At 43.5% G+C, this 15,034-nt stretch overlaps 1 protein-coding gene across 1 annotated transcript in view; it reads left to right on the forward strand.

Moving 5' to 3' along the window:
• Positions 1-13,118, forward strand: part of LOC123761325 (homeobox protein Hox-A1) — a 75,724-nt gene extending 62,606 nt beyond the window's left edge. Inside the window, exon 2 of the mRNA XM_045747281.2 lies at positions 7,905-13,118. Within this exon, the coding sequence (XP_045603237.1) occupies positions 7,905-8,386 (482 nt within the window). The 3' untranslated portion in view covers positions 8,387-13,118. The remainder of the gene's footprint in view (positions 1-7,904) is intronic.
• Positions 13,119-15,034: the final 1,916 nt, after the last annotated feature.

Genomic DNA, 15,034 nt, shown 5'->3' on the forward strand with positions numbered 1-15,034 from the left:
CGTCTTTGGGGGTTGACCGCTGGATGGAATGACTTGGTCTGAGGCCGGGTTGCATGTAAACCGTTTTTCATTCATAAACAGGGGGTTTGGCGGGTGCATGGAATGGACTTTGGCCTTTGTTTATGAGAACGGGCTGATCAGTGAGAAAATCAGGAGCCATGAGGAGGATTCGAACCAGCACACTTGGCACTCCCAAACCCACGCCCTAAACCACTACACCACGACATGGTCAAAAGCATTGCAACCCTGGGAGGATTATACTAAGTCCTCTAGGGGGTCCTGAGGCTTCCACTGAAGCTCAATCAGGGAGGTTCTGATTTGCCTAACAAGCAGAGTAATTTTCGTTATTTTCAATTATTTCTTTCCAAATTGGTTGATTTCCAATTAATATTATTATATTTTATTAAGGAAATTAATTACTGACTTAGGTTAAGCAGGTTAGGTTAGGTTTGGTTAAATTTCTATGTTAGTTTTAACTAAAATTAAAATATATATACACCCTGTATATGTATATTATAAATATATATATATATATATATATATATATATATATATATATATATATATATATATATATATATATATATATATATACATCTGAAAACTCACACCCCAGAAGGGACTCGAACCCATACTGCCAGGAGCAACGCAACTGGTATGTACAGGGACGCCTTAATCCGCTTGACCATCACGACCGGACAAAAGGAACCTGGGGACCATTCAGGCTTGTTTGCATATATATACATATATATATATATATATATATATATATATATATATATATATATATATATATATATATATATATATACTATATATATATATATATACATATATATATATATACATATATATATATATATATATATACATATATATATATATACATATATATATATATACATATATATATATATACATATATATATATATATGTGTCGTACCTAGTAGCCAGAACGCACTTCTCAGCCTACTATGCATGGCCCGATTTGCCTAATAAGCCAAGTTTTCATTAATTAATGGTTTTTCGACTACCTAACCTACCTAACCTAACCTAACCTAACTTTTTCGGCTACCTAACATAACCTAACCTATAAAGATAGGTTAGGTTAGGTTAGGTAGGGTTGGTTAGGTTCGGTCATATATCTACGTTAATTATAACTCCAATAAAAAAAATTGACCTCATACATAATGAAATGGGTAGCTTTTTCATTTCATAAGAAAAAAATTAGAGAAAATATATTAATTCAGGAAAACTTGGCTTATTAGGTAAATCGGGCCTTGCATAGTAGGCTGAGAAGCGCGTTCTGGCTACTAGGTACGACATATATACATATATATATATATATATATATATATATATATATATATATATATATATATATATATATATATATGCACTTCAACACTTAATATCGTTTGCTTATATCTCCGGTTTCTAAGATATTGCAACGAATAATGTTTAAGACTAGTGAAATGAATGTCCCCTTCAGCTGCCATACACACCAACTAATTAGCCAACCAAGCAAATAACGAACCTAGTTGCTTACAAATCAGCCAGCCACCCACACGACCAATCATCTAGCCAGCCACCCACACGGCCAATCATCCAGCCAGCCACCCACACGGCCAATCATCTAGCCAGCCACCCACACGGCCAATCATCCAGCCAGCCACCCACACGGCCAATCATCCAGCCAGCCACCCACACGGCCAATCATCCAGTCAGCCACCCAACCATCCACTCAGTACTTGAGGTTTCCACGAGTCAAACGCACTCACGGCGGCACCAGATGTCGCATGCTTCTCCTGCGTGGCTATTCTGGCTGGGGGCCAACCTTGCCGCCGCCGCCGCCACTACCAACCCTGTATCCACAACCACTACCACCACCACCTACCCACGCTGCCGTCATTGCTACAAGGCACCATCACCTTGCCTCTACCACTACCACCACTCAAATCTCTTGCAAATACACCTCTATTACCACCATCCATCTCTACCACTACCTTCATCATCTCTTTGACCACCAACATATCCCTCCACCTTCCCCCAACCACCACCACCAACCTTCGCTTCCACAGCAACCACCACCACCACCACCACCACCACCACCACCACGGCTGCCTATCAACATCAGTACTTACACTACTATTACCGTAGCCAACCACGCGTGACACCACCATCACCACCATCACCACCATGAAAGCCTGGTGGATAGCGCGCACGACTCGTAATTCTGTGGCTCGGGTTCGATTCCCGCACGAGGCAGAAACAAATGGGCAAAGTTTCTTTCACCCTGAATGCCCCTGTTACCTAGCAGTAAATAGGTACTCGGGAGTTAGTCAGCTGTCACGGGCTGCTTCCTGGGGGTGGAGGCCTGGTCGAGGACCGGGCCGCGGGGACACTAAAAAGCCCTGAAATCATCTCAAGATAATCTCAAGATAACCTCAAGATAACCATCACCACCATCACCACCATCACCACCATCACCACCATCACCACCATCACCACCATCACCACCAACTTGGCTATCTTCTCCACACATTACCTTTTTTTTAGAGTATTCAACACATTCTCCTTGCGTTTAGCACCACAAAATGCGTCAGTATCAGGAATGTGATGGTGGCTTTATACGTCAGCAGAAGTGTCATGGTGGCTGCGTACGTCAGGAGAAAGAACGTCACGGGTACTGTGAACATTAGGACAGGGGATATCACCGTGGCTGTATATACGGGGAAGGACGTCACAGTGCCTGTATACGTCAGAAGGGGTGTCACGGTGGCTGAATGCGTCAGTAAACGCCCTAGCGGTAGCTGAATACGTCAGGAGACGCCCTAGCTGTAGCTGAATACGTCAGGAGACACCCTAGCGGTAGCTGAATACGTTGGGAGACGCCCTACGGTAGCTGAATACGTCAGAAGGGACGTCATGGTGGATGTATAAACTAGAAACGCCATTGCAGTAGCCACATTCGTCAGAGGGACGCGTCTCATTGCCTGTGCATATGTCATTAGAGAGACGTCACCGTGGCTATAATTACTTCACTGACAAACATATTTCTTTGCATACAATTCTCTTGTTAGGAAGTCATTGTGATGTCATTTAATTAAAATTATATACCCATAAACAGGCATTAAAAAGTCATACCCACAAACAGCTACAAAAAAAAACATACTCATAAAAAAGCCATACCCACAGCCACAAAAAGCCCCACCCACAAGCAGCCACAAAAAGCCACACCCACAAGCAGCCACAAAAACAGCCACACCCTGCAAACAGTTGTTGATGAAAGAAATGTTGCACTGGGCCAGCCTTCCGCTGGTTCATGCTATTGACTTAATTGAAGGTTGCTGGCACACTGCAACAGCTCAATACGATGATGCGTGGATGGCCAGTGTGTGTGTGTGAGGTGTGTATGGGTTCATCTAATTGTACTCATCTGGTTGGGCTTGAGGGCTGGTTGAATTTTGGCTCTTCGGTCCCGCCTCTCAACCGTCAATCAATTAGGGCTACGACCTCCAAGAGCTGCCCACTCAGCTACGAGGCCTCGTTATGTGAGAGGCCTCTCTCTCTCTCTCTCTCTCTCTCTCTCTCTCTCTCTCTCTCTCTCTCTCTCTCTCTCTCTCTCTCTCTCTCTCTCTCTCTCTCTCTCTCTCTCTTTCTCTCTCTCTCTCTCCATCTCTCTCTCTCTCTCTCTCTCTCTCTCTCTCTCTCTCTCTCTCTCTCTCTCTCTCTCTCTCTCTCTCTCTCTCTCTCTCTCTCTCTCTCTCCCTTGTGCCAGAGCCTTCATACTCTTTTGGTTCCCTCTTAAGTTTGTCCTTCTCATGGATCGCCTCCGCCACGTCCTCAGAGCGACAGCTTCTTTCAGTTCTTGGTGGCGGGGTTGAGCTCAGAGCTCTCCGGTTGATGGACACAGCAGGTCTCAGATTAAACTCTCATCAGCCCTGAGGAAGAGACAGGGGTTCGACAAGCCTCAGAGAGGGGAGATGGGCTCGCTTACCCTATGGCAGGGGAGAAAGGAATTCCTCAGTCGGGACTCAGCCTTAAGGGGGAGTGAATAGTCCACCAAGCCTAAAAGAGGGGAAGTAAAGAGTAGATTCTGAGGAGAGGGCAAAGGGAAGGGAAGGGGAGTTTGCCAGTCTTAGGGAAGGTAAGAGAGAGATTTGAAAGCTAAGAGTAACGAGATGCCTCTGAATTTCCTTGACTTTCATGGAAGCTCGTGGCCTAGCGGCTAGAGCAGAGTGTGTAGCGTCCCTGCATACACACCTAGTGCTCAGGAAATACAACGTAATTAGCAGAAAATACTAAGCCAGTATGACTACATAGCACTTGCAAGGGATATGGGGACGAGTGAAGGAACTCTGTCCAACCATTTGTATCATCGGGAATTGAACGCCGACCCTCTAAGATGGGGGAAAGGACGTCGTTCTACTGAATAGTCTTAAGTTTTTTCTACCACAGACGTGGCTACACATTTACAATGCTAAGCAGCATATATACATTTTCTTCTGTCCTCCATGGACAGGGTTAGAGATCTGTTAAACATATAGTTCAGTTTTGTATTAAACAATCAACCACAGAAGGTGATTGCAGTGCTTATAAAAGGCTAATCTAACTTACATACATAAATACACAGATTTACGACTGCCCTACATAAACAGTGTTCGATGGGTCTTTTTTTCATGATGTCATTAATGTACGTTTACAAAGGAGAAATGCAATTCTGACCAGCTTCCACATGTCCTGTATACACATACACACATACATACATACATACATACATACATACATACATACATACATACATACATACATACATACATACATACATACATACACACATACAACATATACATATATACACATATACATACATATACACATACATACACACATACACATACATTTATGTCTCTCCTTCTTTGACAGGGTAAGGTAGCTGCTATATAAACTAGTGAGTTTTTAAGCACCTAACTACTGAAGGTGATTCGGGTGCTTTTACAAGCTCAGGTTATAGTTACATCACAAACATTGTATAACTGATGCATTGCATAGTCAATCTTGGGTACAAGTCCAATATACCATCAAGTGTTCCAGTATTCACGAAGTATTTACAGAGTTCAGCATACGTCAGCCCAGGAGGGCGAAAGTCAGTCAATATGGGACATTCTACAATATAATGTTCAAGGGAATGCAATTTTTCTCTTTCACAAAGTTGACACATGGTGTACTCGACATTTGGGTTTTGAGAGAGCTGCCAGATACGTCTATATCCATTGGTAAGGTACGAGCTGGATATTCTTTCCTGGTCGTGAGGATGGAAGGACATTTCTAAATATAAGCTGCTTGTTAATAGTGTGTTGAGCATGTTTGATATGTATTGCTTCATCTATATCTAATCTTCTATTGTCGTTGCATCCACCACCTTGAATTATATGCAAAGGACACTGTCCCTAGTTCACTACCGCCTGTCTGTCAGATTTTTTGGTACAGTGGAAATTCATTGGCTGCATTCCAACTTTATTGTAGTTCTCCTGTTTTCAGTGTCATGTTATATACATCACAGTGTGTGTATGTGTATACTCACCTGTTTGTGCAGGCAGGATCGAGCATTAGCTCTTGGACCCGGCCTTCCTAGCCTATTTACATCGCCTTGCACTTGCTGGTGTTGAACTCTTGTAACCCCCCTCTCGGATCTACTTTTCGATTTGTTTAAGTCATCTTAGAGAGTCTTATAATCCTCGAATGACACAACTTTTCTCATTAGTTTTACATCGTCTGCAAACATCAACATATGAGATTCAACTCCCGTGGATATGCGTGTGTGAGTGTGTGTGTACGTGTGTGCATGGTAAGTGAGTGTGTTTGTGTATTTGCGTGTGTGTGTGTGTGTGTGAATGTTTGTATGTGTGTGTGTGTGTGAATGTTTGTATGTGTGCGTTCATGTGATCTTCTCCCTCGGGGCTGAAGGTGGCCTATGTCTAGTCATTGTATAAAGATTCTCTCCCGAGCCCCTTTTGTCTTTTTAGCTTCTTTGTTCTCCTTTCTCTGTCAATCCTCTAAGCGGTGTAATTACAGTGTTTGAATGGAATTACGCGCGCGGCTCTTTTGTTTTTCCTTCTCGCCTCAAGATTTTCTTTTATGTCCTTCTGTTTACTGTTGAAACAATTGAAATTGTAAACTTCTTCGGGTTCCGTAACTTATATATTTCCATTTTCTTAAGAGCTTTCGTTTCTCAAGTCGAATGTAACTTCTGCTTTTGAGAAATACATGTAAAAAAAAATTTTGCTTCGCTGCACCGTGTTCCAACGTGCAAAGTACTGTGAAAATACTGGAAGGCAGCGGCCCCTGGTGCTCAGCGCAGGCGCGCACCGTGAAGCCAACCCAAACACAGAATGAGTTTAACAAACGACCAACACAAAAGGGACAAACACGTATCGGTTACACTGGCCGGTGGAGAGCGCGAAACGCACTCAAGATTAAACAGTGGCATTGTTAAACGAGTCCAGTACAACCCAGCCCGGGAGATGGATGCCACCTCCCACCACCACTATCACCTGTATAATTCTGGTATTTCTCAAGGATTCTCATCTAAATGACCTCAATGGAGAGAGGGAAGGGGAGGGGGGGTGAAGTTGGGTGTAATTTTGTGTGAGTGGAGGGGAGAGGTGCCAGGTGTGGCGATGATATCTCTCTTCAACCTGTTCTCGAGTAATACATTGCATTTTGACGTCAAAATCCCCCATCGGATAAAATATGATGTATTTATAAATCATAGCGGCTCGTAAACATTCATGTTTTTTTATGTGTGGATCGCTCTGTTAGGTTAGGTTCTAGTGTTTAAGTACGACATTTTCTGTCCGATGTTGCAACTCGAGAGGACAGGTTGCTCAGCACAACCTCTAATCAACCTAGCTAACACTCAACCCAATTTTCACTCAGCCCAACCTCCACTCAACTCGGCCTCCACTCAATCAAGCTTCTAATCAACCCTGCCTTCACTCAATCCAGCCTGCATTCAACCCAGCCTTCATTTAACCCAAACTCCACTCAACCCAAACCTTCCCTGAATTCTCCCTCCACTCATGGTCCACACATCTCAGTCTCTACTCAATTCAACGTCCACTCCACTCAATTTCCACTCATCTTAGCCTCCACTCCAGTCTTGCGTTCATATTACCAGTTGGTGCCTTATCTCTGCCTATTTCTAATCAACAACTATATATTTCAATGAACTATAACCTGAGAAAATGTTGCGACAATGGGATAGGATTGAGCTGGCATCTCTGGCCTCCCCAGACACACATACGTCCTTCCCACCGTGATGTTAAATGTATATAACTACCAGAAGTTGTACAGGGACTTCCTTGCAGTTTGGAAAGCAGCAGTTGGTATTCATAATACAAACCTTGAAGTAATTCTGGTAAGAGCTTCGGGTTGGGGTGTGTTTAGTCCATCATGGTGCAGTGGGTAGTGCGTGTGCTTGGGGGACCTAAAGGGAGCTCAATGTTATTTCATTACCTTAATATAGTATCATTGATACATCATGTTACTATGATTTTATTTTGTAGCTATTACTTAATTTATCTACTTTTTAATAATACTGATACAATTAATATAAATAATAATAATAATAATAACAATAATAATAATAATAATAATAATAATAATAATACGTAATTGTAATGTCTTCTCAGAGACATAATAACATGATAAAAAACCACCCATATATATATATATATATATATATATATATATATATATATATATATATATATATATATATATATATATATATATATATATATATATATATATAATAAGATTTCCTTTATATGAAACTTGTATTGAGCAAGTTGCCGCCCTGGTCTACTGTTGAACTAACATTTTTCCTTGCTTGCAGCGCCCAAGACGGACTACGGCGGCTTCGGCGGTGGGACGGGGCGCACCAATTTCACCACCAAGCAGCTAACGGAGTTGGAGAAGGAGTTCCACTTCAATAAGTACCTCACCCGGGCAAGACGCATCGAGATAGCTTCGGCGCTCCAGCTCAACGAGACCCAAGTTAAAATATGGTTCCAGAACCGCCGAATGAAGCAGAAAAAAAGAATGAAAGAGGGCCTCATAGCGCCGGAACCCCCCACCGTCTCAACGCCAAGCGAAAACAGTAACGATTCCGACTCTACGGCCAACAACAGCAGCAGTACAGGAGGCAGCTCCGGCGGCAGTAGCGGCAGCAGCGGCGGCAGCATTACCACAAAGCCAGAGTCGCCAGGATCTGTGAGCTGCAGCAGCAGCAGCACCTCTCAGCCCCTGCAAGTCCCCACCTCTGCCACCAAGTCCAAGGCGCAAGCGTTACCCGCCACCACACAAAGCCCCTCGTAAGGGCATGGCCTGGGCCTCAGTGCCCTCCAGAGCTTTAACCTGAGCCCTGGCCGCGAGCGGTGGCAGGCTAGGGCGGTGCCCAGGGCAGCAGGCATGGCGGCCACCCAGCGCGGCTCTGGTACCGGGTTTGACAAACGTTCCCAGGGTTCCTCTTATCACGCCTGGCACTCACGTTGTCAGGCTTGAGGTAGCCCTTCCCCCTAACCCTCGTCTCTCCTAGCGACCGACGATGCTCGTGCCTAAAGTCTGCGCCCACTCAACATGTCTGCATGACACCCTCCTCCTCCCAGAGTAAGACCCTGTCTCCCCCCGTCTACAGTCGAGTGCCTCCATAAATGCCTCCTTTGATAAATGTGATTGTGTCGGTGTAATTCCGTGTCAGTTTGGCAACATCATTTCATGTGTCCTGAGTAGAGGGAAAGTGAAGCAGGAAGCACCTAGGGAGGAAAGTCAACTGGAAAGACCTAATAGAAGGGAAGGGAATTATCGGGGGAAAGCACCAAGTCATTACGACTATATAGCACTTGGAAGGGGTCAGAATAAGGAATTTGGGATGGGACGGGGGAGGGGGGGGGTAAGGAATGGTGCCCAACCACTTGGACGGTCGGGGATTGAAAGCCGACCTGCATGAAGCGAGACCGTCGCTCTACCGTCCAGCCCAGACCTAAGGGAGAGAGCACATCTTATTTTTCTCAGCACACGCAAGGAAGGTTGGAAATGCAGGAACGTCTCCAGAGCCGGTCTGAGGCCGCCTATTACCTCGTGAAGAGGGGGAAGCAGGTGGGCGCCCCGGGTGAGAGGTTGCAGTAACAACATCCGAGAGGGAGCACAAGGAAGACCAGAACCCCCCTTGGGCCACCAGGTTGCCGATTGGCAGCGTTACGGACCCCCTCTAGGTGACGGCACGGGGCACTAGAACCCTGCTTGGTGACTTCAAGGGACATCAGCACTCCAGTTTATAACATCACGGGCACTAGGACCCCGCTTTATGACGTCATGGACACCAAGACCCCGCTTGGTGGCGTCATGATGTTGGTTGACATCACTCTTCTAGCTCAGGGAATTATCACTTGATCTGTAGCCTTCGTACTGACCCTGTACAACTCACTCACGCCTTGTCACAGTTCAGGAAAACAAAAATAGAGGCAACCGTGTGCAAAGTGTGTTGAAGTTGCATCTCAGCTACCAAGAATAACATGTGTTTATAATGAAATCACATTAACGTAATATATCACTGAGAAAGTCAGGAGCTATGAGTGCTGGATCACAGCCAGAGTACATGTGGGGCAATGCGTGAAATACCTAATTCAAGACCCCATAGAGGATTCATTTGAATCCCATGTTGCATTGCTTTTGACCATGTCGTGGTGTAGTGGCCTAGGTCTTGGACTTGGGAGTACCAAGTGTGTGGGGTTCGAATACTCTTCACGGCTCCTATTGATTTTCTCAATGACATATGCACATTTTTCCTGACTGTGTAAGGGTTAAATCTAGATGTCTCTAGACTTGATGCGGTGATGGCATGCTCTCGTTCCCAGACCATATGTGCAATATTTTTGACAGTTCATCGCAATTTATCATTCACAGTTGGGAACGAGTTCTGTTGTAAAATATGGTGACACATTTATGTATTGGTAATGCTCCGTATACATTCAAGGATATCTGTATATAAATATATATATTTTTCTGGTAATCTTGCCCTAATATTCGCATTGCAGAATACGTTAATATTCAGCATAGTATACCAAGACTCTAATGCTTTCATAATGCAAATTTCCCACTAAATTTAGTTCTCTCAGTGTGTGTTTCCGTGTTGAGCGAAGTTAACCACTTCACAAATTGTTTTGAATATTTAGTAAGCCTTTTATGTGGCACATTTATTGATGAGTAACTGGAATTTTTTGCATAACACCAAGGAACAAGGCCTCGAATGCCTTTAGTACTTGAGCATATAGAGTTAAGCTCGTGCTCCGTGCAGTGAGGGGTGGCGGGCGTGCAAAGTGAGGGTGGCGGCCGTGCAGGTAACAGGACTTGAACAAGTGACACTGGCTTCCCCTTCCTGGAAGTCAAGCCTGGGGAGCGTGGCAGGAGCCCGGCCAAGGCTCATGACCTGTGACACTCAGCTCTGTACCAGAACATGAGCAAAAATGGTTGTGATTTTTATATTCCTAGTGAGTAAATCGAATTGAAACTAATATGATCAATATAATTCCTAGAATCACTACAGTGGAATTCGTAGCTCTACAACCGGATATTAAAATAATCTCTTGGAACAATCAAGACATTGCAGTCAACCAGGAGGAGGAGAAGAACAAGTGTTTGAGAGGTTTGTCTTTGAGAAGTAAAGGTTATTTCCGTGTTATCTTGGCAACCGACACACTCCCGCTTATTATTCTTTCCATTTAGCTAAGTCATCCTCTCCTTGACCTTCTTCTGAAAAACTCCTTCATCCATGGTTGAGCCTAATCTCATGCCTTATATAATACTCTACATTCTATCCAGTATACCAGCTCCTTTATTTCTCCTATACCAACATTTTTATTTGTTCCTACATTCCTACGACACCAACATTATTTTTTATCATTTCCTCTACCCTCTCCCACTAACATTTTTATCAGCTCTTCCATCCTTCCCACACTAACCTTTGTAACGTCTGCTAATTACAGAAAACTTCCTCTTTCTTTTTATGGCAATATATTCCGGGGGTTTTCCCCCCTAGTATCACGATTGAACGTTTAAATGTCCACTCTGATATGGGACGGAGAGAAGGAATGGTGCCCAACCACTTGGGCTGGACGATTGAGCGACGGTCTTGCTTCATGCAGGTCGGCGTTCAATCCCAGACCATCCACGTGGATGGGCCCCATTCCTCCCCCCCCCCCTAGTCCAATCCCAAATCCTTGTCCTGATCCCTTCCAAGGGCCACATAGTCGTAATGGCTTGGCGCTTTTCCCTGATAATTCCTTCCATAGATATGCCCACCTCCACCATACCACATACTCCCCCCCCCCACACATTACACCCACCAACACACCCATCAACCTCGCCCCAGGTTCCTCCCTCAGACCCCACCCACAGATCTAAGACCCCCGCCCACAGATCTAAGACCCCCACCCACAGATCTAAGACCCCTACCCACAGGTCTAAGACCCCCACCCACAGGTCTAAGACCCCCACCCACAGGTCTAAGACCCCCACCCACAGGTCTAAGACCCCACCCACAGGTCTAAGACCCCCACCCACAGGTCTAAGACCCCACCCACAGGTTTAAGACCCCATCCACAGGTCTAAGACCCCACCCACATGTCTAAGACCTCACCCACAGGTCTAAGACCCCACCCACAGATCTAAAACCCTACCCACAGATCCTGCACTCCCAAATCCAACGCACATACCCCTCCAACATACACTACCAACCCCTTTACCCCACCCACATACACTACCCACTTTACCTATCCACTCCTCTACCCCACCCACATACACTACCCACTTTACCTATCCACCCGTCTACCCCCACCCACATACACTAACCACTTTACCTATCCACACGCCTACCCCACCCACATGCACTACCCACTTTACCTATCCACCCGTCTACCCCCACCCACGTTTCCTTCCTTCTTTCCTCAGGTTTGCCGTAAGACATCTACAATGATCAGGTTGTCACTTCAAAGATTTACTGAACTCATTATTGAGATTAAGCTGCTGGCACTTGTGGACTTCTCATGAGTCTTTCTAATTCGAAAGAATTAATTTTCTTCGTAATTTATACATATACATATATATATATATAAATATATATATACTGAACATTTTATTTTTGCTATATGGTTCATGTATGTCTACGTGTGTGTGTGTGTGTGTGTATGTCTACTTATGTATATTTTGTATAAAGTGATTCTTGGTAAAATTATATATATATATATATTTAAAAAATGTAAAAAAACATAGAATTTAAGTACCCACTGTGCTTTAATAAGTGTTGCCAACCGATGGTTAATAATTTACTCTACAAAGAACGATGGAAAGGAGGCAATAGTCATGGCGATACTGGAAAGTCTTTTTATATAAATACTGTTCTGGGTTTGGCAACTTTTCTCTCTCTCTCTCTCTCTCTCTCTCTCTCTCTCTCTCTCTCTCTCTCTCTCTCTCTCTCTCTCTCTCTCTCTCTCTCTCTCTGTCTCTCTTTCTCTCTTTCTCTCTCTCTCTGTCTCTCTCTCTCTCTGTCTCTCTCTCTCTCTCTCTCTCTCTCTCTCAGTTCTTACTTTCACGTATTTCTCCTGATGCTTCTATTTTCTCTACTATCCTGCATGTTTATCTTGTGTTTTCATTCAACCTTTCTCTCGCGTTATTCGTATCTAATAAAACTTTGAACCTTTGTATACCATATCACTCATCAACTTTCTCATTCCTTCTTTTGTACACACTCTCCCTGTCTCTCTCTCTCATTTGTGGTTCTCCTTCATTCTTCTATGTTCATCCTCTTCCACCTCCGTTCCCAACTCCATCATTTACTAGCATGTTTTGTAAATAAATCACAGCCCTGAGATGTAAACAGGTTATTCTCACACTCGTAAGCAAGGGGGGTGAGTTATTTTGTAAATAGGTCCCGTGTAAATTTGTTTTGAACTTGATCTTATTTTGTATTACTTTTTTTCCTCTCTATTCAGCCATATCAATGTAAATTATACTCTGGAATAATGAGCTTTTCAATAAAATAATTATTGATAAATATATTTTATTTGTGTATCCCCATCTCGAAGATATTAGAGGAAATCCTCAAACGTCTAAGCGGTTAGGCACCATTCCTTTCCTCCGTCCTATCCCAAATCTTTATTCTCATCCATCCCAAGTGCTATATGGTCGTAATGGCTTAGTACTTTCTCCTGATAATTACCCTACCTTTCTTGCTCTAATTTGTGTTGTCTACGGTCATGAAGATAATGAAGGGCTTTACAATGTAAAGTGAAGGTTATACAATATAAATGGATAGTATAATGTGTGCAAATCACGAAAATTAACACGTGATGAAAAATGTAACAGTATAATATAAAAAAAAAAAGTATTTTTGAATGATTTTTTAAAATATTTTTGTGTGTCAAATAAGCAGTGGAATACTGCCTAGATTCCGATATAGATATACTATTGTCCTGCAGCAGGGGTTAGCAGTTATAGTAGTAATAATAGTAGTAGTAGTAGTAGTAGGCATCCAACAGTCTCAGGAGACTATGAGATCAGTCATAACAGTGTACTGAAACACTCACAACCACAATTTCCACAGCAACAACAGTAGGTATCGTCCACAATACATATTATAACAGTAGCGGAATTCCTACTTTACTTCAAGGTAATAATAGGTATTATAGCAACACGTGATTCGAAAGTAGCTGCATCGGAGTGTTAAAAAAAGCGGGGTCCAGGAGCTGCAGCTCACTCCATACAAACACAGTGTCTCCGAGGAGTTTCAGGTACTCTTCATGCTTCTAAATGATCGATTTTCGACATTTCCCGATAAATCTGCGGTTATTTATCACTCATTGGTCACGATTGCGTCGCCTTGAAAACCTATTAGTATAGCAAGTTCATACAAGTGAATTTTACAGTTGTCTCCATTAATTAAGCAGTGTAGTTCACAGTGCAGAATATAATACAAATAGTAGAGAGAGCGGCAATAGGATACATCCAGGACTTCAGTCTTTCCCTTCCCTATTCCGTCTTGTAATGTTTCAGTTCCCGCTCATCGACATTTTCCTTTCCTTTCCTTCCATCTGCTTTCCCATCTTTCCTCACAATTCTACCTTCTCTCTTTTTTTGTTCTCCCTCCCGTCTTCTTGTCCTCCCTTCACTACTCCCAATTTGCCTTTCTTCTCCTTGCTTTAGTCGTCCTCTCCACTTTTATCTCCATTCTCTCCATCCATCTTCTCCCTAACGCTCCTTTTCCTCATCCACAGCAGCTACTCTCATCGTCTCTCCCCTCTGCCCTCTCTCCCACGCCCACATCTTTTCCTCTCCGTTTTCACTCACTCAGACCTCTTCTACTCCCTGCCTCCCTCCCAGCGACTCTGACCCACCCTTCCCGTGGCCAGGTCGGGGTGGCGGGATACAGTATTCTTGGAACACTGGAAGGAGCATTATTCGAGCTCCATAGATCCATCTTTCTTTGACACTCCGGCCTGGTCGCTCCCTCCGGCCCTACCAACAACCTCTCCTCATTTTTTCTTTTATCTTCGTTCTCATTGGCTCATGAACCATCCTTAGTGGAAACCGAACTCTAGAAAATTACTTCTTCATTACATATAACATTATTTTAAATAGCTTCTATATTTTTTTTAAGTGTTGGAGAAGGGTGTGAGTGACCAGTTGAAGGATCACAAGCCGTTGCAGTGGAGTTGAATCATCTTATGAGCAGTGTTTTAATGTAATTGGTTTAATTTCATCATTATTTGTTTGTTCCCTTCTCTAATGGGTCTAATATTCCCAGCACAACACACCTGAACTATTGCTAATGATGTTTAGCACCCACGTTTATCAGAGGACGATCTCCAGGAAGAACGAAACAAAGTATTCAGGTTTGTTATGATTAATACTGCCTTGCCAGCGGTATGATAACCGCAACATCTGCGGTGCGTGTGGACCGGATTCTTCTTC

The sequence above is a fragment of the Procambarus clarkii genome, chromosome 7, assembly GCF_040958095.1.
Source record: "Procambarus clarkii isolate CNS0578487 chromosome 7, FALCON_Pclarkii_2.0, whole genome shotgun sequence".
NCBI classification, from domain to species: Eukaryota; Metazoa; Arthropoda; class Malacostraca; order Decapoda; family Cambaridae; genus Procambarus; species Procambarus clarkii.